Source organism: Petaurus breviceps, unplaced genomic scaffold (assembly GCF_028583685.1).
Source record: "Petaurus breviceps papuanus isolate PSGF00001 unplaced genomic scaffold, PetGlider_PUasm1.0 90845, whole genome shotgun sequence".
Classification (NCBI taxonomy): Eukaryota; Metazoa; Chordata; class Mammalia; order Diprotodontia; family Petauridae; genus Petaurus; species Petaurus breviceps.
In genome coordinates, this window is record NW_027187359.1 from 9577316 (window position 1) to 9603730 (window position 26415).

The 26415-nt window shown below is 41.1% G+C and overlaps 1 protein-coding gene across 1 annotated transcript in view; it reads left to right on the forward strand.

Moving 5' to 3' along the window:
- The window catches only part of PLB1 (phospholipase B1), a 223176-nt gene that overhangs the window by 33203 nt on the left and 163558 nt on the right, over window positions 1-26415 (forward strand). The window contains exons 5-15 of the mRNA XM_069071811.1: window positions 1144-1210; window positions 3782-3840; window positions 6764-6801; window positions 7890-7933; window positions 13118-13208; window positions 13713-13764; window positions 14579-14665; window positions 17851-17913; window positions 20817-20896; window positions 23928-24003; window positions 26100-26204. Coding sequence (XP_068927912.1) covers window positions 1144-1210; window positions 3782-3840; window positions 6764-6801; window positions 7890-7933; window positions 13118-13208; window positions 13713-13764; window positions 14579-14665; window positions 17851-17913; window positions 20817-20896; window positions 23928-24003; window positions 26100-26204 — 762 coding nt within the window. The remainder of the gene's footprint in view (window positions 1-1143; window positions 1211-3781; window positions 3841-6763; window positions 6802-7889; window positions 7934-13117; window positions 13209-13712; window positions 13765-14578; window positions 14666-17850; window positions 17914-20816; window positions 20897-23927; window positions 24004-26099; window positions 26205-26415) is intronic.

Genomic DNA, 26415 nt, shown 5'->3' on the forward strand with positions numbered 1-26415 from the left:
TATATTTCCCCCAATAATGGACTGCCCCCTTGTACCTTTTTAGTGTTGATGGAAAAATAGTTCCTCCACCTACAAGTGGTCTATGATGATTGAAACAGTATCAGAAATTACTTGAAGGAACAATAAAAATAGCAAACATTTATTAAGTGCCTGCAAAGTATCAGGTACTGTGCTAGTTACAAGGGATAGAGAGGCAAAAAAGAGAAGCAATACCTGCCCTCATGGGGCTTATAGTCCATCAGGCAAACATAACCTTCATTCATCCATTCAACAAGTATTTGTTAAAAACCTTTTATAGGTCAGGCTCTTAATTTTTAGGTGCTAAGGATTCAAAGTCCTTCAAAGAGCTTCCATTTGGGGCTTAAGGATGGGGGACTGACAACATGATCAGAGATCTTTAAAGACAAAACATAAAATTAATACTTGATGTTAAGGGAGGTTCAAGTCACTAACAATGTTGTAAAAGCTTGGTAAAAATAACAATAGCACTTACATAACTCTCTGAGATTTGCAAAATACTATACGTATATAATTTCATTTGACCGTCATAATAGCATTGGCAGGTAGGTGCTTCTATTATTCCCATTTTATAGAAGAGGAAGCTAAGGTAGAGAAAAAAATTTGAGTGACTTTCCCAGAGTTAAACAGAGAGTAAAAGTCTGAGGCAGGATTTGAACTCAGATTTTCCTGATTTTCTAAGTCTAGCCTTTTAGAGGTCCACTTAGACCACTTCAAAAAGAAAGAGTATTCAAATGCTGTTCCTACCTCTTCAAATGTATTTGCCAAACTTTTTTCAAGAGAAAATTTGTACACTTAGGCCGAAAGTTACATTGACTCTTGAGCCCCTAGGGTTCATTCAATAACAGAAAGAATTTACTTGCAAAACTTCCCCTCTAGCAACAAAGACCAATAAATATAATCTTATAGATTTGATTTTCCTCTTTCCCCACATACTCTCTCCTGTGAGGTGCCATGAGAATTACTGGCAAGTGTGTGGGAATATATTCTCTCTTAGTATGTCAGTAGGGCTACACAGTAGGCAGCTACAACTTTTGGAGAGAATGTGGTCATTTCTTTGGATCCCTTTGTATGTGTTTTCCATTCAATGCCATTAATACTTCCCATGTTCCTTTCTCATTGCAGGTCCTGAAGAATTTTCCATTTCCCTGCAGACCAGAGGAGATACCATCCAGCCCTCCATCAGAATCAGGTTGGTGCTTGAAGGCTATTGATTGGTGTTTGGGCTATTGATTTTTCATTGATTTTACCAATAGCAAATATAGTCTCTTAGTTTCTTGGATGCTGCTAACAGATCAGCCCACTCATTCCTAATATTTATTATCTCCATGCCTTTGTATTTAGCCAAGGTTAAATGAGGGTCGAGGGTAACTAATCTATTGGTGAGATGTCTATCCAAAGCATGTGAAGACGTCCTCTCACGGAATGGGCAGAAGAGTATGGTTTGTTCCAGTGGGCATGAAGGCAGCTGAAGCAGGTGCGGTGGAGCGCTTAGAGCTTAATCAGACATAAGTGATGCCAAAGTCACCCACGGCATCCTGGGTCACCGCCAGTCATCCTGACTTTTGTTTTGCTATTGGACTTAGTGAGGCTGACGACTCTGTACAACTCAACTCTGCCTCACTTCTACAATTCATGCTTAAATTAAGATGTCACCCATCATCCATTATTTTACCCCAACTTTGGGAAATCATTGGTCCTCTTAGAAAATGAAGGACAAATGACAGCCATCAAGGCAGTTATCTAAGACTACCATTGAATGAACCAAACCAGCATGAACCCTCTAGGTTTTGGCCTGAATGGGTGATCTTATCTAGCTTTCTTTCCTATGAATTGAAAATTACTGAGATTTTTGTGATTGTTCACTATGTTCTATGCCAGTGGTTCTCAGTTATTAAACTTTTTGGTCTTGAGACCTCTTTATACTCTTAAAAATTACAGAGGACCCCATAAAAGTTTTTAAAATTTAAATGAGGAATATATCCATGGATACTTTCGATATTGGAAATTAAAATGTTTTATTATTATGAAAATGAGGATTCCCCAGATCACACAGTTTTATGCACTGACCTTTGCCCTTCTTCTACCAGGTTTGAAAATAGAAAGGTAGTTGATTGGCCTGTCTTCTCCATCCCCCCCCTTTTTTTTTTTGCCTTTTGGAGGGTAACTGCGGTTAAGTAACTTGCCCAAGGTTACACGGCTAGTTTTTTTGTGTGGGTGTTAAGTGTCTGAGGCCAGAACTGAACTCAGGTCCTCCTGACTCTGGGGCCAGCGCTTTACTCAGTGCGCCACCTAGCTGTCCCACCATCCCTTTCAAATGTCTCCTTGCTTTAGGAGTTTTCCATTAGGAATTAGCTGTTTTCCAGATATCTCAATTCAATTTAATTCAACTCATCTATTAAGTTATCTACTCCTTGCTTTAAAAAAAAAAAGGCTTGGAAAAAAATGAACCGGTCCCCCTACCCTCAAGGAGCTTATATGCTTATATTCTATTGGAGGGATTAGAAACACAGACAATATGATGGCAACAGTTTTTCACCTGGGTCTTCTCCCTTGGCCCCTTTGTATTGAGAGGATAAGAGCTACTTCACAAAAACCTGTTTAATGAATTCATTTGTTCCTTATCAATCTTAAATTAATTGAGAATTTCCATGTGATTATTATATAGTTATATGGTGATTTTGATCTGGTAAAGCAAACTTCTTGGGGACTAAGAGGCTTCTTAAATTTTCCCCTTTTCATCTTTCATAACATGACCCATAGCCTATGTCAGTTGTCTCCATTAAGATTCACTTTTTGAAAATAATAGTGACTTAGTTGTACAAAAGTTAGAGATGCATTTCATTTGCATACAATTTACATGGGAGCATCATTTTTAATATATTATCTACCCTTAGGCAATCTTTAAGCTAAAGTTATCATCTTGTCAGGGCCTGGTCAGGAAAAGGGCATCATGGTGTGGTGGAAAGACCATTTAGCTTTAGAATCCTGGGACTTGAGTTTGAATCCAGCTTTGCCCCTCACAAAGTGTATGACTTTGGGCAAGTTATTTCACTTCTCAGCCTTAGTTTTCTCATTTGCAAAATGAGAAAGTTGCCATAGATGACATGGGGTAGGAGGCTGGTTGTAAATGTATGCAATATAATTAAATGGTTGTCCTTTAAATTATATTTCCATATATTCACTGACTTAAATCCCTCCCTCTAGAATGCATTGTGGGGGGAGGGTAAGTAAAAGGAAGGAATAGAAGGGATAAGAGTAGGGAGAGAGGGGAAGAGAGAAGGAAATAAACGAGTAGAGAAGGACCAGGGACCATAAGACATAGAGCTAAGAGCCAGGTTTGGGCAGGACAGAGAGGCCCTGAGAGATCTCTGGTGGTCTGCTACTTTGAAGAATGAAAGTCTAGTGAGTCTCTGGGGAGGAATGATTAATTTTCCCTTCCTGGTTCCATTGTCCCATTCATGTTCATTTCTTGCCCTGATTTTGGATATTTTTGAAATCTAGAGCTAGAAGGAAGCTCAAACCCCCCTCAGTTTACAGTTGAGGAAAATGAGGCCCAGAGAGGTTGTGATTTTCTAAGGTCATACAGTAAGTGTCATGGGTGGGATCTGAATCCAGATCTCAATGGTTCTAATCTCTGCATTCTTTATGCTGCCTCCTTCCTCTAATTCTAAGTATCAGTTCTTGAGGATGGGGTTTTCCACATGGATTCTGCCTGGGAATGTTAGTCTACCCTTTCTAAATGGGATTCTTGCCTTCACAGTTCATGCTCTGAGAATCTCTGACATCAAAGTTGTTGGGGCCATTGGCAACCTGGAAACCGTAAGTACTTAAAACAGCTTGGGGAAGGATTCAGGGCTTCGATAGGATGATAATCAAGGCTACAAACCTGAAAACACAATCAAGCATTGAACAATGGCCTTAGATGGGATAAGAATTTGATTCAGATTCCAATTCAGTTGCTCATGTTTGTGTGATCTTGGGTAATTTGGTTAATTTCTCTGGATCTTATTTTCATCGTCTGTAAATTGAGGACATGACCTATAAAGTTTCTTCCACTTCTAAATTTGTGATCATAAGAGAGGAAGTAATTGTGTTTTTGAGAAGTCCTAAAAAAGCCTACGCAGAGGCTGGGGGTGGTGGTGTCCAGGGTCCAGGGTCCTGGCCCCTGTCTGCCGTCTAAAAGAAAGGAAACCTGTCCAATTCCTTTAATGAATTCAAGTCTACAGTCTAGGTAAGTAATCTCTTCATGGTCCTAGTTGTTCTGCCTCTGAATATGCTTTAATTTATCAATATCCTTCCTAAAATATGGTGTCTAGAACTGAATAAAATGCTAATCACGTGAACTGACTAGGGTGACAGTCATATCCACTGTTCTGGAAATTATGCTTCCTGATGTGTTCTAAAAAGGTCATCACCTTTGTTTGAGGGTTTGGGGCTGTTGTGGTGAATGGTTAACTTATATTGACCCTGGAGTCCACTTAAACCCCTAGATCTTTTTTTTTTTTTGAGACTGAATTTCCCCATCTTTTCACTCAGTCCCACTATTGAGCTCTTTGACCTGCTCCTTTTCTGACCCAGGTTTGCCCTCCGTTAGGGCAGCCTAGTGACCTCCTGCTCAGGTTCTCATGGTACTGGGGCTAGATTTAGTGCAGTTAGACACTCAATTGGCTTTAGCGCTACAAAAGCTCAGTATTCCTGAGCTCAGTAACTCCAGCCTCCATATCCTCAATAGCAGAGATTATAGGCACACACTCCCATACCCAGCTTCTGTCTCCTAACTATGCCTTCCCCATTTTGTACTTATCAAGTTGGTTTGAGAGCCAAATGTAAAGGAAAATGCATATGCATCTGTGAATATTAATCAGAGAATCATAAAATGTTAGGACTGGAAGAGACCTTAGAAGTCTAGACCCTTTTTTTTTTTTTTAAGCAGTTGGGGTTAAGTAACTTGCTCAAGGTTACAAAGCCAGTTATTTCTGGTTGTGGTGCTAAGTATCAGCCTGGATTCAATCCCAGGGCATCCCGACTCTGGGGCCGGTGCTCTTACTCACTGAGCCACCTGGCCACCCTGACCCTTTTTTTTTTAAATAGAAAAGAAAATTAAATCTTAAACAGAGGAAGCAACCTGCTTAAGGTCACACAGATAGTAAATGACAGAGTCAGGATTTATAAGATCATAGATTTAGAACTAGAAAGGACCTCTCATTTTACAAATAAAGAAACTGAGACCCAGAGAGGGGAATTGACTTCATCTTACCAGGCATCTAAAGTCATTCAAATGACTTAGCCACACCAGGCACCCAAAGTCACAATGGTAGTAAATGGTAGGGCAGGCATTTGGACCTGGGTCCTCCAACTCCTAACCCAGTGTTCTTTCCAATGTATCTTTCTACCATATTCCAAACCATGGGGAAGGGATGACCAACAGACAATTTTAGAAAATTCCCATTGACTAGAATGAAAGCTGACAGCTTCCTGTCGCTTACTTTATGCTAAGAAATGGAATGTGTGTGGGTGTGGGTGTGTGCGCGTGCACTGGAAGTTTATAAATATATATGTATATACATACACCCAAACCCCTTCCCCCCATACACACATATACATATATATGGAGGGAGAGAGAGCAGTAGTTTATAAACACGTATATACATATACACATATGTGGAGGGAGAAAGAAAACACTAGAAGTTTATAAATATCTAGGTATACACGCAAACACACAGACACACACAACAGAGTCTCTGGAAGGGAAGGGAAATAGCTCCCTCTCCCCTGCTGTTCTTGAAAGGGGTTGAGCTGACAGTTCCTGTCAATCAGGCCCCCTTGGTCTCTGTTGGAGCCTGGGGGCTGTCATCTCCACTGAGCAGAATAGCTTGCTCCCCAGTGACTCTCCCAGAGAGACCAGAGCTGGAATCCTTAATGGGGAACTGAAGGTTACATTGCCTTCAGGTTCTCATCTGAAGCCTGTTGCTTGGTTTCTGCCTCTGTCAGGTGCTGAGAGGAGGACTTAGGCCTTCATGTTCATCAGGAGTCATCAGCAGCACACTGAGGACTGAATAACTTTGGGCCTAGCTCTAAAGAAATCAAGCTGTGCAAAAGTACAACTTTTTTTTTTTAAAGAAGAAAATAGTGTACCAGCACCTACAATCTCTTCACTATTATGCTAGTATTAATCAGTCAATGAACATTTATTAAGCACCTACTCTATGCTAGGTACTGAACCTCATAAGTACTGAGGATACAAAGAAATCCCAGAATCTCAGAGTCCAAAGGGACCTTGGACACTGTGTAGCTCCATCTGTACCTGAACAAAAATCCCCTAACACAACTGAATTATGAGCAGAGTCTAAGGCATACAGTATTCAATGAATCCTTTTTCACTGATTGTTTGAAAGACTTTTGGTAAATTGAGCCCCAGAAAAGGGAGGGGAGTGTGTCATCAGAGGTTACACAGCTAATTAGAGATGGCAAAGCCAGGATTGCACCCCTGTCCTCCTGGTTTCCAGTCTATTATTCTTTCCACTATTGGTATTTGGTAAGGGGAGGGAGATGGCAATTTCTCCCTTCCTTATAAGCACAGGGTACCATTGAGCCTTTCCTGGATCCCAGGGGTTCTTCCCCTTCCTTTGGGAGACTGTTGAGTTCATAGTTGAGTTCAGAGAGGAATTGAAGCTTAGAATTTGCCTTTGCATGACTGCTGTAATCCTTAGATGGTATGATTCATCTCCTGTGTCTTTTCCAGACCCCAGATGCAAGGATGATCCTGAAACAGCAAAAATGGTAACTGGGAATTGTTGTTGGTATATTTGTGACAATCTGGCAATTACTATTGCCATCTACAATGGAACAGGCTTTATGCCATATCGGGGGCATTATCAATAGGCATAGCTTGGGTTGGCCTGCCGGGGTCAGAGAAATGACAGGGTGGGGGTAGTCTAGAAAATGAACAAAATAATGGAAGAATTCTAGAGTCAGAAGGGATCTCAAAGTCTGGCTGGTACAGTACATGCCTGAGAAAGAATTCCCACTATCTACATGTCTAGAAAAAGGTCAGACCTCCGGGGAAGAGAGCCCACTGACTTCCCAAGTTAGGCCAATCCATCTGGGGGCAGCTCTAACTGTTAGAAAATTTTTCCTGATAATAAATCTGAATTTGCCTCTTTGTAATGTCCATCCATTCCTCCTGGGGCCAAACAGAAGTTGTCTCATCCTTTGATATAGCAGCTCTTCAAATGCAACAAGTACAGTGTGTGGTCTCATTAGGGCAGAGATCAGGAAAACTTTATCCATACTTCTCTTAATGCAACCCAAGTTTACCTTAGCAAGGCTGTTCTACCAGATTGTTGACTTAGATTGAACTGGTAGTCCTCTGAAAACCCCAGATCTTTTTCAAACTACTATCTAAACGTGCTTCCTCCATCTTGTACTTCTGAAGTCAATTTCTTTAACCCAAATGGAACACTTTAAATTTATCCACATTAAATTTCTTCTTAATATCTTTAGGCCAATTTCTCAAGCAGTCAAGATCTCTCTGTGTCCTAACCCCATCATTCAGTATGGTATCTGTTATATCATCTACAAATTTGATGAGGATGCTATCTATCATTCTATCCAAGTGATCGTTAAAAACTAAGCAAATTCCCTCTTAATATACCTCACTTAAAGAGGAGGGCAGTTCTCTGACTCTAGGCACATGTTGTCTGGTCTTTCACATTCAAGGACAAACCTAGAACCTAGTATTATGGGGTAGGGTTGAATCCAGAAATGCTTTGAAATATAAAACTAAGCAAGAATCTGATTACATTGGATTGCAGATGATAAATATAATACATCAAATAAGATAATTCCATCTTTACTTCTTTTTGCAGGACTGAAAGAATCAAAGTACAGACATGCACACAAGTGGTGACAGGTAAGGCTTCTCTAGTCCCATGCAGTCCTAACAACCTTTCCTTCCCAATCAACCACTCAGTCAATCAACAAACACTTAAGTGCCTTCTATGTGTCAGGTACTATAGAATGTCAGAATTGGATGGTCAGCATCCTCTTTTAAAAGATAAAGAAATAGAGACTCAGAAAGGTGAAAGGACTAAATAATACTTCACAAAAATAGTGCTTTAAGGTTTTCTTCCCAGGATAACACCGTGAAAAATGCAGAGCTATTGAGTTGTTTCAGTCTTGTCTTGATTCTTCATGACCCTGTTTGGGGTTTTCTTGACAAAGATACCGAAGTAGTTTGCCATTTCCTTCTCCAGCTTATTTTACACATGAGCGAACTGAGGCAAACATGGTTAAATGACTTGTCCTGGGTCACATGGACAGTAAGTACTAGAGCTGGGATTTAAACCCAGCTCCCCAGAGTACCAGCCAAGTCTGGTCATCCCTCTATTCAAATTCAGTATAGTTCTAGGTCACCTAAAGATAAGGAAAAAAAAACCTCTTTATCCTCAAAACTTTACCATTAATTGATTAATTGTCAATTAATTAATGTGAACATTTATTGAGTACCTACTATGTGTCAGCCACCGTGGTAGGTGCTTTATAAATATTCTCATTGTCAGTGTCAGGAGGGGTTGATGGGAGCTAGAGATGTTGGGGGAAGGGTAGCTGGTCACTCACAAGGGGCAGGTCTCTCCTAAAAGGAGGCTGGGAAGAGACTGACAAACTTTTCAGACTTCGAACTTTTGTCTAGGCTCTGGGGCAGAAGGGATAGGGAGAGACTGAAGCTGCACTAGGAGGTATTTTTGTCCTCCAGCTGCAAAGGCAATGGCCCTGATTTGCATGATTTCTGAAGAATATTTCTTTAGTTTGTCTTTTGATACCTTATGCATATAAAAGAGCTTTTCGTCTCAGAGTGCCAGCCTTCTCTTTTAGCTGAATAGTTAGGGATTGGGTCAGAACCCCAGAAGTGCACAGCCAGGTGTGCCAGGGAGTCAGACAGCATCAGAGGACCTGAGATTTAGAGCTGGAAGGGACCTTAACTATCATCTATCCTGGGCACCTTCCTCATTTTACTGGAAACTGAGGCTGCAGATGAAAGGATTTCCAGACTCACAGTTCTACAGCTGGAAGGGGAGCTTCTCTCTCATTTATCTAACTCAACCTTATTTCACAGGAAAGGAAACTGAAACCAAGGTCCCAGGTCACACAGGAAGTCAATAGAAGAGTCAGGATTTGAAGCCAGGCCTTCTGACTCCAAATCCAGAAATCTTTTCACTGTATCCAGCTGCTTCCTTTAAACACAAAGGTGCCAAGTGAGCAGCATGCCAAACACAGGCTACCAGTGAAGTTTGAGGTTCAGGAATCAGGTTTCTTGCATTTTAAACACTTCAGTTTTTCTTCCACATATGGGCCTAATAGTTTGACACTTCATAGGGTGGGTGACTGGCCAGATTTAGTCACCAGGTCCACGGATGTGCCCTATCCCCACCATACACCAACCTTCCTCTCCACTCATCACTTGGAAATAAACCCTTCCATTTCAGAGTTAGAGGCTGTAGGCTTATGGGATTTAAAGGTCACCTCTAAGTTCCTTTCCAATTCCTTCATTTTACAGTTGAAAAAAATGAGACCCAAAGAGTGGGTGTGACTTGCTAGAGGTTACACAGGCAGCTTATGTTGGAGTCCGGATCTGATCTCAGGTGCACTGATTCCCAGTCTAGTTGGCATTACAGAGTTAGAGCTTGGGAGTCATTTACAGAGGTGGGAAACCTGTGGTCTTGAGGCCACAGGTGGCCCTCTAGGTCCTCAAATGCAGCCCTTTGATTGAATGTAAATTTTGGAGTCAGTGGAACGGCTGCACCTGAGGCCCTGGAAGGCCACCTGTGGCCCGGAGGCCGCAGGTTCCCCACCCCTCTAGCCCAATCCTTTTTGGCCCTCTTTGCTTCATCAGAGCCTAGATTCAAACTAAGGTCCTTTGACTTCAGCATCAACTGCCTGCTTTTCAAGGGTTTACAGTGGAATGACTGTCTGAAGGAACACTTCAAGGTGAAGAAATGCACTCACTCTGTTATTAATCTATTCAGAAATGAACATTCCCACCTTTTCCCATAAGAAAGTCAGAGTGAGGTTGAGATTTCCTGAAGTTTGAGACAGTGACCTCAGTTCTAGCCTGGGAGAGAGCCCAATGATGGGACAAAAGTTGGGGTTTCATCTTTGTATTAGTGTAAAATAGGTACTTTGAACTTGGTGTAACTGACTTGGGGTTACTTCATGAGCTCCAACTGAACTCTTCCACTACAGATATTTCCCATGATTCTCTCACCACCAAGGGTCCCCCATATTATTGTCCCATTTGCACATCTATCTTTGCTTGTTGCTTCCTAAGCACCCAGCCTTATACAGGAGTAAGCTATTGAGATCCCACTGTAGGTATGAGTTTGGCTTCTCTGTAGTTGAGGGGGGGAAAATGGTAATAGCTAATACTTTTATAATCCTCACAATGTGCCAGGCACTGTGCTAAGGGTTTTACAATTGCTCTCTTTTTCCTCACGACAACCCTAAGAGATAGGTACTGTTATTATCACCTCCACTTTATAGATGAGGAAGCTGAAGCAAACAGAGGTGAAGTGACTTGCTCAGGGTCACCCAGCTAGGAAGTTTCTGAGGCTGAATTTGAGCTCAGGTCTTCCTGATTCCCGGCCTAGTACTCTATCCACTGCACTGCCCTGTTACCCTTAGGAAAGGACTGCACTTTGGAGTTAGGAAATTTGGGGGCAGTCCTGCCTCTGTCACTTCCTAGGTACATGATCTTAAGGAAATCAGCTTCTCTGGTGCTCAGTTTTCCTCATCAGTAAAATAAGAGAATCAAGCCAGATGATCCATAAGGTCTATCCCTTCTCTTTCTAACATTCCGTATTTTTGCTATAAGAGGTAATATTGATTAGGGATGATGGAAGACTGGCTCCTTCAAAGGATAGAAACTTAATTTAAAATCTGTCTAATGGGAGAAAACTTGACTATACCAAAATAAAAGAACCGATTACTATTTGGGAAGCTAAGACAATTCCCAAAGCCCTAGGCAAACCAGAGGAATTAGGAAATCAGCAGATCAGCAGAATGTTAAGTAGGGAGAGGCACAGAGTAGTATACTGGGGAACTGTATAAATATAATGATTTGTCAAATACATATGAAAAAGATCAGTGGGTCACAGTGAACAAGATGATCATAAGTTGGGAAAATAATGTCCATACCTTTAAAGCCTTTACAAAACATCTTTCCTTGAAGAGCTTTCACATATATAGATAATCTCTTTTGGTCTCAGAGAGTCAACTTGAAGTGTAGTGAAATTGTTTCTCAGGCTGATTCCTTCTTCCTGCTCCAAAGAATACAGTAGCATAAACACAGAGGAGAGGAACACACAGACACACACACAGCTGCACACACAAACATAGATCTTTCCACTGTGACTTTTGTGTTCTTGGTATTCTTTGTCTACATATACAACACTCGTGTATATGTGTATATATGTGTGTTTAAACACATACAAGCATATTTGTATACACCATCCCCTAGCCAAGACTCCTGCCTTGACAATATCCAAACCATTTAGTATTCCTCATCCGTGGAGCAGAAGGTATCTTTCATTTATAATTCAGAGGATCAGATTCATGATTGCTAATGATGAAGTAAAAAAGGGTTAAGCAACTAGCCCCATAATGTGAATTTAGTGTTAATGCTCAGAGGAAAGATTAAAATAGAGAGGTTTTCTGATTTTCTAGCCTAACAATTTTCTCCCTCATCTGTGACCTGCAGGGCCTCAGATTCCCTTGATGAACTTAATGTAGTTCTGAATACTATTAGGGAAAGAAATTTAAGTGACCTTTAAAATGATAAAGTGCCCTTTAAAATGATTTTTCTCTGAATACATTGGGTGCAACTGGACAGGGACAAGGAGAAAAAGAAAATAACAGAAGAGATAGGGATTGTGGAGGTGTCCTTCTTTCTCTTCATCCAGCTCTTTGGAAGTTTTGCCTCCATTTCTCCTGGCAGCAAGATGTAGCTTACTATTTCTGAAAGTACTATTTTTAGCCATCCTCTGGCACAATCAGCACCGGGTCATGTTCTCTATGTGCATGAGCTGCCTGAAACTCTCCTCTGTCACTGGAGGGAGCCGAAGAAAGGTTCTTTGCCTAGAGATGGACACTGTGTTTAGTACTGATTTTTTTTTTTCCTCATCAAGGGACCGCTGCCAGGCCAATTCTGCAGCTAATACAGGGGGAAGATCCCTCCCAGTGGGCCTAGTGGTGAAGGATAGAACTTGAGTATTGAACAGGGACACAGGAATTCCAGCCTGCTGCATTAGAGGAGATATAGCCTAAGAGTATTAGGAAATTCGAGGCCATGTCTTATGAAGATTGGAAGAAGAGACTGCAGGTGTTTAGCCTAGAGAAGAAAAGCATTTGGCAGCAGAAGGACAGGACATTATAATTATCTTTCTGTATGTGAAGGACCGTCATATAAAAAAAGGATGACACTTTGGCCTCAGAAAGCTGAACTAGAACAAATGGGTCGAAATTATAGTGACAGAGTTCAGCTTAATTTTAAGGAAAGTTACCTAACAATGAGGGTGTCTCAGTGGAATGGGTTTCCTCAGGATGTAGTTTGTTCCCCATCACTGGAGGTCTTCAAGTGAAAGGAGAATGTTGTTGGCTATATTTTAGAGAGGATTCCTGTTCAGATGTGAGGTGCACTACTACTACTACTAGCTAATATTATGTAGCACCTGCTGTGTGCTATGTACTTGTGGTAAGCATTTTTATAATTATGATCTCTTTTGATCCACACAACTACCCTGGAAAGTAGGAGTAGGTATTACTATTTTCCTCATTTGACAGATGAGGAAATTGAAGTAAACAGAGGTTAGGTGACTTGTCCTGGGTCATATAGCTACTAAGTGTCTGAGACTGGATTTGAACTCACAAAGATGTCTCACTGACTCCAGACCTGTGCGTTATCTGTTGTACCCCCTAGCTACCTTAGAAGACCCTCGAAGTCTCTTCCAATTCTGACATTCTATCATCAACGATTCTATAAGTGTTAACTAGTTAGTTCCATCCTCATGAATCTCTGATCTAAAAGCAGCTTGAAAATTAGTTCTTTCAGATTTCATCAAGAGGTTCAGTCCATCTGTCTTGCCACTTTCATGTTCACCTGTTGATGAGACTTTGCCAAGAGTTGGAATTGAGTAAGTTCCTTTGCTATTTCTTTCATTGATGCCCTACTCTCTGTCGTCTTGGAAACCCAAACCTGCCCGCTGAGGACTGTGGGATGAGGGCATCCTCAATGGACTCACACTGGATTAACCAAATCGCCTTTTAAAATAGAGACCAGCATTAATCTTGTCCTGACATGGCTTTCCCATGCTGCCTTCTGTATGATAAATGGGCCTGTTTTCTCTAATGAGGTCAGCAAACTGATCTGGGGGAATCAAGGGAATGAACAAAATAGATTCAGTCACTGAGATTATTTATTACTCTCAACTAAGTAGGGGTGGGAGTTTCCAGCTCCCTCATCAAAGACCTTCCTAGTAGCCCAGAGGTATCCCCACTAAGAGCTTCTCATACTTTACATTTTCATAACCTTAGAATAATGTTTATTGAATTAAAAAGATGTACACACCTCAATGATCTTTCTTTCCCTCCCTCTCTTCCTTTATTTTTTTTTCTTTCTTTTTCTTTTTGCTTCCTAGACATCTGAGGGCCCAGGCTAGAGAACTGGTACAACTTATGAGAAATAACAAGGTAAGGAACTATCAAACCCACTTTACCAAGTGACTTAAATAGGCCAGATTTTCTAGACTCAGTTGGTTAGGAAAGTTAAGAAGGTAAGATCTTTTTATTAGAGCTATGAATAGTACTTTGGTGCTTGTAACATATCCTTAAATCAATTTTTTTTGGGGGGGAGGAGGTTTAGAGGGGGAAATGCAGGGCAATTTGTGTTAAGTAACTTGCCCAAGGTCACATGGCTAGTAAGTGTTTAATGTCTGAGGCCAGATTTAAATGCAGGTCCTTGTGACTCCAGGGCCAGTGCTCTATTCACTGCGCCACCTAGCTGCCCCTTAAATCAACTTATAAAGGTAAATTTAGTTGAGGAGGTTGTGGTACATCAGGAGAGTGATACTGGAAAGCTTCCATGTCACTGCTAGAGCTTAGTATGACTAGGTCAGGGCTCACTTGGGGAGAGGAAACCAACTGGTAGCTTTCTTGTATGACAAAAATTAAATTTTTGGGGGGGGCAATTGGAGTTAAGTGACTTGCCCAAGGTCACATGGCTAGTCCATGTTAAGTGTCGGAGGCTGGATTTGAACTCAGGTCCTCCTGACTCCAGGACCAGTGCTCTATTCACTGTACCACCTAGCCGCCTCCTAAAATTATTATTTACTCAGTAGTAAGCTTAGTTTTTTCTATGCTGTTGATGGAATGCCAGGTGTACCAATATCCTCTACATTTTGGTGCCTTTTGTCAAATCTCCATTGCCATGTCTGAGTTATGTTTATGTTTTAAACACCAGGCCTTACTGTCTTCTCTCTCTGCTCTGATTTCTTTTTCATTTCAGCAACTGAATTTTCATAATGACTGGAAGCTCATTAATGTCTTCTTCAATACCCAGAGCCAGTGTCATCCTTGTCCCTCCAGCCAAAAGGTAAAATGGCGGCTTCACTGTCTGAAAATTGCCTTCCCTGATTTTATCTGCTGTTCTACCTGAGGTTTGTGGGTATGGAGCAATATAGATCATCAGCATTAGCCTTTTTAAAGAGCACTGAGAAGTTTAATAAATGAAACAGCATTTTAGAGTCTTCTCCCCCAACAAGGGACTCAAAGAACTTTCAAATATGAAGAAGACCAATTTAACATTTATGAAACATCTGTTCTGTGCTAAAACAAGGCTCTGTGGTACCCTTCAGTGCTCTATTCACCTTTCATTTACCCTGGGTAAATGAAATTGAGTGAGAATGTGAACCTGGGAATACCAACTTCCCACTCAGTAAATATTTATTTCTCCTTTTTAAAATCTTGATTTCCTAGGAATAAAAGGTTGAGAGAGTAAAAGAAGGGTTAGAAACTAATAATAGCTCATTTCTGCATATTTATAATTTACTAAGTTTTTTCTTCCCAGAAACCAATTGAAATTTTAACAGTGCATTTTAATAATCTCATTTTACAGCTAAGGAAAAACAAGTTCAAAGAAGCAAAAGGTTACACAGTTGAGAAATATCAGTTATTTCTTCTGCCCATCTCCAGACTAAAGCCAGCATCCTATGATTCTCTAACATCTAGTTTCCTCTTACTGTTATGACGGCTGTGATTTTTTTTTCTTTTTGCTGTCCTCCCAACTCCTTTTGTGTTTTCCTCTCCTATCCCCTGGCCAATGGGCAGCTGGGGGGCTCTCTTGCTTTCTCTAAGACTGTGGAATCCCACCTATACTTGCCCGCCCTGTAATTTGTAAGTACCCCATGGCTAACATTCCAAGCTTAAATCCACTATCAGCCCATCCTTAAACCACACACTTGGGCCATAAGTTAGACTCTTGGCTTGCTACTTTTGAAAATTTCCCAACCATTGTTGGAAAGAGGCCTCATTATTTCTAATTCATGTGCAGTAGGAAATCAGAGACAAGAAAAATAGTGTGTAGTTCCTGAGGGCAGGGATTGTTCCTTTTTCTTGTTATATACTTAGATACCCCAGGAAATATGTCCAATGTGAGAAGCTTGTTTGTTTGTTTTGTAAGTGATTAGCAAACTCTATGTGAATCAAAGAAGTTGACTTCAGCCAGGAAGTTGGGGCCATACATATAGTGCTCTAAAAAATAAGTTCAACAGCTAGAGTACTAGATTTGGAAACAGCCAATCAGGGTTCAAATCCCAGCTCGGACATTTATTAGCTAGGTAATCTTGCTTTCTCTGGGTTTCAGTTTCCTTTGTTAAGTGAGGGTGCTAGACTGGCCAATCTTTAAAACTCCTTCCCATTTGAAATCCTATTTGTAAAAAAAAAACCAACTAAATTGTAATACTGGCTCTTTCTCTAATTAACTATTGACCTAGGGGCTAGCTCCTCACCTTCTCCATCCCTCAATTTCCTTTTCTGTCAAATGCAGATGTAGAATTGGATGATCTCTAAGGCCCTTTAGAAAAGGGGTGCTATTTTGATGAAAAGAGAGCTAGATTTCAAATTTGGGGTTTCAGGTTTGAATCCCATAGTTACTGGCTCTGAATGATCTCTTTTTTTGTTCTTTATTTGTAAAAGTGAGATCATAACACTTTGTGCTTCAAAGAGGTATCCTTGGAGAGGAACTTAATGAATCACAAAGTATTATAGAACATGGGTAATTATTGGACTGAGTCAAAATCCAACCTCTAGCATAGCACCTTGCCCATGGTAACAGCCATTGGCATAGCACTTCGCCCATAATAAGCACATAATGCTGAATTGAAATAATGAGAATAAAAGGCAAGAACATGGAATGGTTAACCATAGATGTGCTAACAGAGTACAGAGCAAGGAAGAAAAAGAAGGGGAAGTTGTTTTCAGCTAAGGGAGGGCCTGTCAGGAAAGACTTCGTGTTTAGAGAGAGAGAGAACGTGGGTCTATATCAGCTAAGGTGAAAATACATGTTCCTGAATCCTTCGTTTCAGGCAGCTGAAACTTCCTAATGCGACAGGTCTAGTTCTACTCTAAGACCTGGCAATTTTATTTTGAGGGGAGCTGGCCCACTGCCCTCCTCTGAGTGGAATCAATACCTCAGGGGACTGGCAGCTGTCATAGCTTCTCTGCTAGTGTTCCCCAAGGGAATAAAATAACTGTCAGGCCTCTTTCCCAGCAGCCCTGGCGGTCTGCCTGGGCCCTGTAGCCTCAGGGGACAGCCAGCCAATGTGGGAATGGCTTAGGTTGGGTAGAGGTTGGTTTGATTTTTCCAATGATAAAGGGGGAGTATCCATTTATGGTGTCAATCTCACATGCATTTTGAGGAACTCTGAAAGATAATTTCATTTTTCCCAGCTACAGGGAAGGAAGAAATATGTTTTATGGGGTGAAGTATTTTACTTACCTGTCTAAAAACAAGGACCAATGCAAGAAAGGGACCCAGGCTGTCTCTTTCTCTGGTGAATTCTTTTCCATCTTGGTAATAATATAGAGGAGGAGCAGCCTAATAGAATTCTATTTATAACAACATTTGTCTGTTGAGCACACTAGAAATCCAAAGATGAAACCAAATTTTTCGCCTTATCCTCAAAGGGTGTACATTCTCACGTGGGATGTTCCTTGTGGGCAAAAACTATTTTATTTTTTATCTCCAGGGTCTATCACAGGGCCTGTTACATAGTAGGCGCTTTATAAACACTTGTTGAATGATTGATTGAATGAATGACATCTTGAGGTGAATGAGGAAGCCTTAATCTCTAGGTGAATTTCTTTCTTCTTTGCAGGACTGAGTTCCTTTGGGAAAAAACCCTACTACCCACCAAACCTTAGGAGAAAAATTCCCATTGCCCAATGCCTGTGAAGGGCAGTTAGACAGCTGGCCAGGCAGTGCTTATCATACCCAAGCTTTGGCTTTTGCTTTATCCTTTTCTGATGTATAATATCTCATTTGCTTGGGTTTTTTCCTCTTTTGGTAGGTAAAATAGCTGAAGAAAACTCAGCAATAGCTATAAACAGTAAGACCCCTAGAGATTTAGCCCCTACGATATCTGGTTGCTGGAGAACTATCATATAGACTAGGTTTGTCCTCTTGGCCAGTGGAGGGAGACAGGTCTCCAGTAAACAAGTATTCCAGCAAGAAACCTTCTGCAGAAACCTTCTCTAGGGCATCTCTCTTCTTTCTTGTAGGAGGGTCACATGACCAGTAGTATGCAAGAACTAACAAGAGTCTTGGACTATTTGCATCAGGAGGTAAGGATTTTTCAGAACTCTATTTTCCACACTTCTAACACATTGGTATCTCAGTCCCTCACCCACCTGCAGAGAAGGCTTAGCTGCACGATGAACAAATGACATCATATTCCCATCAACTAAAAGTTCCATCAACTAGAACTTATCCATCCCCTTTCTTGTCCTGAATGCTTGGTCTCTCTTAATGAAGCAGCTGAAGGCATGAGTTTTGGGGGCTGAATTATGCCCAAGATCAAGAGCTATCTGAGCTATCTCAGTCAACCCTTTAACATATTAAATAGTAAACCACAGGTACTTGGCCATAAGCTCTGGACCCCTGGATAGGACATTGCTATGATAAATTTCTGTGTGGGAAGAGGAGTAATGAAGCCCTCATGGCCAGTGGTTATCTCAGTTGTGTGAGCAATAAAATGCAAGAGCCCAGAGACCTCCCAGAGATTGCTCACAGGCTGGCATGTTGAGAAGGTAGGGGTTGCCTGGAAAGGGATGGATGAGGACATTTTGTTTTCTTCTGGAACATTCTGTTACCTATGGCGAGGCCCATTAATTTGTAACTCCTTATTCTAAGATGTAAGATTTGAGACATAGCCTGGTGTAGAAGAATGAATATTGGTGGAAGGGAGGGAGAAAGGAAGAGAGGAAGGGAGAAAAGGAGGGAGGAAGCATTTCTTAAGTGTCCACTTAATATGTACCGGCACAGTGCTAAGTGCTTTACAAATATCTCATTGGATCCTCAGAACACACCTGGGAGTTGAATGCTATTATTACTCCCATTTTATAATTGAGGAAATTGAGACTGAAGTTAAGACACTTGCCCATGTATGCGAGGTCAAGTTTAAACTCATCTTCCTGCCTTCAGCCCCAGCACTGTCCACTGCACTACCTTGAGAGTCTGAGTACCTGTGTTCAAGTTCCACAATTACTGATGTTTTCTAGCTGTGTGACCCTGGGAAAGGCTCTGTATCTCTCTGTGCCTAAGTTTCCTAAATTCTTAAGTTGGAATGATAATGCCACTGACCCCATAAGAATGTTGGGAAAGTGCTCTGTGACCCTCCAAACACTATGCGTTGGTAGGGAGCACTGTCTTGTCTGCTGATACATGTCCATTCTTATGTGTTCACCTGATGCACATAGTTTTTCTCTCAGTGAGGACGCTGTTGCTCCTAATGTTAGTTTTCTCAGGGGAGAAAGGTATTTTTATGGACTGAGTCTTGCTCCTCTCCCCAGGAGAAAGTTTCCAGATACCATCCTGAGATGATGTCATTTCAGAGGAAGTTCTGCCCTTAAATCAAAAGAACATATGTTTCTCTCTAAGTGGACTGGACAGATACCTTGCAAAGCTGGGTTAAAGCATTGGAAACTTGGTTTTGTCTGTCCTGCCTCCATTTTAAAAAACTGTACCCTCACTGGAGACTTTGGGTTCACACTGTGTTTTGGTCATGGGGTCAAAGGAGTCCCATGATTTGAGATAGGAGAGCATGGGTCATTGTAGCCTAGCTTACATGGGTTTTATTGAAGATAGGCATAGCTAGGTAGTTCAGTGGACAGAGCACTGGCCCTGGAGGCAGGAGGACCTGAGTTCAAATCCAGCCTCACACACTTATTAGCTGTGTCACCCTAGGCAAGTCACTTAACCCCTTTTGCCTCAAACACATAAACACACACAACCAAAATTACACACTAATAGGAGTGAGTAAGCTTGATGTGGCCCTAAGAGTCAGAACCACCCCCAAGGATGTGACGACCAAAATTCTTGCTAGCAATTGGCTACGTACAATTTGGAGCTTCTGGAGGACCTCAGGAAGCTGTATTTTTTTAGGCAATTTCTGGCTTAAGTAAGGTCTTTAGAGAAAACATCATTTGCTTGGCTTCACAAGGAAAAGTGTCTTTTCTACTCTTTGGAGGTTTCCCAGGCCTGGGTAAATATGTTTCCATTTCAGAAAAACCATCATGACTTGCACTGTGATTCAATTTCCACAATACTCTGCACTAAATATGACTTGACTTGTAGGTGAATACACAAAGGATCTGTCATTTAGAAGAAAATCCTAGGCAGTCTTTTGAAGCACTGGAACAACAAATTTCCCAGGGTTACACAATTAATCTTTAGAAGAAGAATCGGGATCTGAGTCCAGATCTTCCTGATGTTAATCATAGTACTTCATCTTCCATGCCAATGGCTTCAAACTCATAGAAAAACAGGACCCCCAAACAGTTTTTAAGGATTCCTGGGTGCCTCGGATTGACTTAGACAACCACATAATCACATTATCTATGTTATATTGCATTTTTATTTATTTTGTTAATTTCCCATTTACATCTTCATCTGATTCTGGCTTCATGGGGTAGTATTACAGGTCACAATATGGCTTGTAGATAGCAGATTTGATACCTCTGCTCTATGCCACACTGATTTGATTAATCACAAAATAAATACAGGCTATGCCTTGCAGATATTTTTTTGCATTAAAATATATGTGTTTGTAAAAAAAATGTAATTTGAAGAAAAATGGTCGCTGCTCATTGTTTCACCCACCCCAATATGATCCACCCTAAGATTGCAGCTTGGACAAACACAGGGAGATGGGGGACCAATGATGATTTTGTGTAAGGGGCTTCCCTGGGAATCTGACTGATGGGTTTAACATTTACTCTAAACAGTATCTAATCCCCAAGCATGTTACCAAGAATCCTTCCCCATCTCACAAATAAGAGTAGCCTGATACGCATAGGGATAAAAGTAATTCCTCAAAATGAACCTAGTAGGCATGGGAGTCAATAAGTTTGAGGTGTTCCGGGCCAGGGGTCACATCCTTGCCCACGCAGTCCCCAAAGGGTCAAGAGACTTGTTCAGCAGAATGATTGTCATTTTGCAGGTATCACTCTCTCCTGTGCTCTCTTAGGTCCCCAAAGCCTTTGTGAATCTGGTGGATACCTCAGAGATTGGAAATTTATTTCCATCACATCGGGAGCATAGACCCAGGTAAGGCCAACACTTGAGTGTCCTGAGATGTCATTTTTGGAAATCAGATAAAAGTTCTAAACATTCTACTGGAATGCTGATGTGATACATGAAATGGAACAATAGCTTGACTTTCAGAGGATCCACATTTAAACTCCTGGCTCTGTCACTTTCTGTTTGAGTGAATTACTTTCCTTTCCTGGGCTTCAGTTTTCTTCATCTTTCAAATTTGGAGGTTCACTAGACAGTTTTTCTAGCTCTAAATCTAGTCCAGGGCTGGGGAACCTTCAGCCTCAGGGCCACATATGGTCCTCTATGTCCTCAAGTGTGGTACTTTGACTGAATCCAGACCTCACAGAGTAAATCCCTTTAATAAAAGGATTTGTTCTGTAAAACTTAAACTCTGTCAAAAGGCCACACCCAAGGTCCTAGAAGGCCACATGTGACCTCAATTGAGACTAGTTTCCTACCCCTGGCAGGATCTTCTAAATTTCAGCTCTCCTATTATTTCTTGAAGAATCTAAAAGGCTAAACCTAGTCTTGGGAAAGGGAAAGATTAGGGTTTCATCCCAAATTTTGTTCCAAAGTCATGAAGTTAGCATTTATAATTTTAAGATTCATAATTCTTTATCACTGGATAACCAATTCTACTTAAAATATTTATTTTTTAAATCTTATTTAATATTTTACTCTTTCCCCAATGACATGTAAAAATAATTTTAACATTATTTTCTTTATTCAAGTTTTGAGTTCCAAATTCTCTCCTTCCCTGGCCTCCCCCCTCAAAGAAGGTGAGCAATTTGACATAGGTTATACATAGTCCTACAAAACATTTCCATCTAAATCATTCTTTGAAAGAAAACAGACACAAAATCCCAAGAAAAAGAAAGTAAAGGGAAAGTATCTTTGATCTGCATTCAGGCTCTACCAGCTCTTTCCCTGGTGGACAGTACCTTTCATCATAAGTCCTTCAAAAGTATCTTGGATCATTGTATTTCTGAGAATAGCTAAGTTATTCATAGTAGATCATGAAATTTTTGTTTTTAACAGTATGAAACCAGAGCTTTTCAAATACCTGAGGCAGGGCAGTGAAAATAAAGAAAAGAAAAACTTGGGATGCCAAATTGTATATAAGAATCCCCATGTATTATGTATTGACTTTGAAAATTTATATATTAAGATTATGTTATTTTTAAATTCCATTGTTAAATGTTTCCCAATTATATTTTAATCTTATTCCCACCCAGGAGTGTTGCTGGTATAGGTGCCATGTTTGACACCTCTATTACACTGAATAGAGCATGGGAGTTGGGAGTTCGGAAGAAGTGATTTGAAATTCTTCCTTCTCTGACATAATATGACTGTGAACAAGTCATTGCCCCTTTCTGGACCTGTTTCCTCATCTATCAAATGAGAGGGGTTGTATTAGATGACTTCTAAGTTCTCTTTCAGCCCTATCGGTTTGATCCTAGCATAATGGCTCACCTCCTACCAGAAGTTTCTGGTTTCACCTCCAGGGATGAATGAGCCAAGCCATATAAGAAATGCTGAAGAAACATCTGATGATACACAAAGGTGGCAGGAAAATGGGAAGAAGAAAAGGAAAAGAGAGCTGAGGGGAGGTTAAAGAAGTATGAAGAGGAGAATTTTGGAGTCAGAAACAAATGGGAGAGAGCTACCCCAAGGGAAGAAGTGCTGAAATAGAAATAAGGAAGGGAACCCCCTCTCAACCTACAATCAGCCTTTCTTTTAGTCTTAGTATGTATGGCTGGCCTCCCTACCAAGTCTAGCTCTTTATGTCCCCCCTACCTGACATAGAGCTAGGAAGCTTCTACTCTGCCCAGATATTCACCAACAATTGAATAATCTATCAAAAGTTATTGCTAAGAGAAGTTGTATTAAAAAGAGTGGATACTAACTAGGAATGACATTCAGTGACAGTTCTATTTTCTTTCTTTTTTTTTTAAGCAATTGGGGTTAACTTGCTCAAGGTTACACAGCCAGCTATTTCTGGGTGTGGTGCTAAGTATCTGAGCCCGGATTCGATCCCAAGGTCATCCCAACACTGGGGTCGGTGCTCTTACTTGCTGTGCTACCTGGCTGCCCTGATAGCTCTATTTTCTTAAGCCAAAATAAGGGTAACCCAGAAGCCTGACACGAGGTACTGTTGTTGTTCAACTGTGTCTGACTCTGCATGACTCCATGGACTTTGGTCCATAGGATTTTCTTGGCAAAGATACTGGATTGGTTTGCCATTTCCTTCTCTAGTGTGCCCTCGTTTTACAGATGAGGAAGTAAGGCAAATAGGGCTACGTGACTTACTGAGGGTCACATAGCTAGTGTCTGAGGTCAGATTTGAACTTGGATCTTCCTGACTCCAAGCCTGGTACTCTACCCTCTGCACCACCTAGCTGGCCATGTAAGATGATATAGGGATGTGACTGTTAGAACCCTTGTTGACAACTCATCCTTGCCCATACTCAGTCTTTTAACCCAATCTTTCCTCACTTTGTCTCATTATTTACTCATTTCCTTTTGATGATGGGCCTCAGCTCCTTCTCCTGACTGGCTCCTAAGCCCTACTCCTGGGCTCCCATCTTTCTAATATATAGTCAGTCTGGCCCATGGCAACTTCTTGTCCCTGAGGGAGCAAAGGCTCATAGATTCATGGTCTAAGCTGGAAAGGATCTCAGGTACTATGGATCAGGGGCTCTTAATATTTATTGTGTCTCAGGCTCCTTTGGCAATCTGATAAAACTTGTGGATCCTTTCCCATGTTTTTGAATGACTTAGCCAATGTTTTTAAATGCATGAAATAAAATATAAGGGATTTTAAAGGAATTGTATAGACATACAGTTATCAACATATTAAAAAACACGAAGTTCACAGATACCAGTTAAAATATCTCATCTAGTCTGACCTCCCATTTTTCAAATGAGGAAAATGAGGCCCAGAGAGATTAAATGACTTGTCCAATGTCACTGAGAAAATTAGCATCAAAGGCAAGATTCAAACCCAGGGCTTTCATTTCTGTTTTGCTTTGGTCTGTAGGGACCTGAATGGGTCGTGTGAGTGCTCAACGGATCCTTCTCACCTGGCCACAGCTGTGCAAAGATGGTACTATCAGGTGAGACCACCTTTGGGGCATGGCATGAAGCATTGACTCAGGAAGAGCCAAGAAGTATGAGAGTGGGCTGCATGTGGTTCTAGTCTTGTCATGCCCCTGTCTATGCCCTGGTCCCCAGGTGCTCTTTCCCTTCCCTTACAAAGTTATGGAAAACCTTCCCTGGGGTCCAACTTGCCGAAAGAGATCAGATGTCAGGAGCTGTTGTATTTTCTCCCTAGAATCTATTTTCTCACCTGTCAAATGGGGACTTCCTTCTGGTATAATATATGGGGATTATTTTTTCAAAAATTATGGCTTTGCAAATTGATAATGATAACACATACAGAGTGTCCTAAAAATCTTAGTGCACTACAATTGCATTTCGTTGTCACTTTAAGGCTTATATATTTCCTCACAACAGTCCTATAGGACATTCCTCATTTGACAGAGAAAACTGAGCCTAAGAGAATTGAAATAACTTGGTCAAGGTAGTATTGAAGCCAGAATTAATAATTATCCAGTGACAGTCTGAGTTGTTTGGTTCACATGGGTTAGGGCACTGTTCCAACAAATTCAAGGTAAGATCATTGGATTTACAATTGGAGTGAACCTCAGGAATTATCTAGTATGACCTCTTTTCCTTATAGTCCAATCAACCAACAGGCATATATCAAGGTCCTACTATGTGCTCAGCATTATTTTGCTAAGCCCTGGGTATACAAAAACAGAAGGGAAATCATTCCTGGCCCCTGGGATCTTACATCTTATTGGGTCCTGGGCTCCATTATCATTTGCTTCAGTTGGCTTTGTAGGGTCTGCTCTTATGCCACACCTAACCAATCCTCTTGCAGATAAATATTGTTTACAGAATCTGAGCTAGGGGGGATGTCAGTGGCCTGCTGGTTGACCTCTACCTGCTCAACAAATCCCTCTGTGATGGCCTGAAGAAGGGCTCATCCAGTCTCTACTGGAAACCTCCCCCTCCCCCCCCCAATTCAAGAGTAAACCCACTATCTCCCAAAGCAGCCCTTCTACTTTTGTACAGCTTCAAGAGTTAGGAAGCTTTCCTTCACATCAAGCCTACGTTTTTCTTTTTATAACTTCTAAACACCATTCCTAGTTCTGATTTTTGGTGCTAAGAAGTTCAAGTCTAATGCCTCTTCCATAGACCAGGCCTTTGAATGCTGAAAAAGAACTCTTTTATTGATCCCAATAGAGAGTATGGATAATTCTGAAAAAGCCATTCCTACAATTAGACAACAAATCAAAGTACAAATATGACCAACACCAAAGTACTCAACAGTAAACTATTCAAGGTAGTCAGTGTTGCAATACCCTGACATTGACCTATAGTGACATTATCTTTGTAGCTGAATTTCCCACTATAGAATTTGGAGACTCAGAATCCCATAGGCCACAGATTGTGTGCTGGCTTATATTTCCCATCAGTGAGCAGTTTTTGACCATACAAAGCTCCAAGATGTGACCAATAGCCCAGAGGTCCTCTTCCCTTAAGGAATCTGAGCTCCCAACCCTCATGGACCTGAATCCTACAAAAATGGGGATCTAGCTGTTTCCCTAAGGGCCTGCTATGCCCTTACCCCAGTATAACTTAGAGAAAGAGCTACATTAAATAATGCTTTGGCTCCTGTGTGGGTAACAGGGTCCCTTCTAGAAGGGCATTCATTTGACAGGATGAATATCAGGTATAGGCCAGCTATTTATTTTGTCTTGTATATGACATGCTTAAAATACTGATGACACACAGGATTCCATGAAGAAATACAGTAACATATTCAAATAATCCATAAGCTTGCCCTGAGAAAGGAAATGAAGTTGCAATTGTGCCATATCATTCTACCTATGACAGGAACCAAGAGTTGTTTGTAACTGAGGAAACCCTATAACTCCCTTAATTAAATTAATCCACCTCAAGGTGTAAGAGTAACTATATCAGAACAAGGCATGGCAGATAATCTTGGTCCAAGGCTCTGTATGAGAGCCCCATAAACCACAACGAAAAAAGAACTTCAGACGATCAGAGGTGAGGCATAGAAACTTCACTCACTTGCTTGATCCAACAGTTCATGCTTTGTTTTGTTTTGTTCTTTCTCCAGAACTCATGGGAAAAGCTCCTGACCTCGGGCAGGTATGACACGCAAGATACTTTCACAGTAATTTATCAACCTTTCCTCCAGGAGATGGATCCTTCTCTTTTCCTGGTGAGTGCAGGTGGATGGTTAGTACAAAAGATAGAAGGGAGGGAAATACAAGCTCAGCGCCATAGCTCTGTATCATACTGCTCTCTGGGTCCTGCCGCTATAGTTGGAGAACAGTCTAGAACTGGGAAACAATTTCACGATCAGTTAGTCTTGACCTTTGATTTGAAATTTGAGGAAACTGAGGCCCAGAGAAAGAAAGATGTTTGGCTAA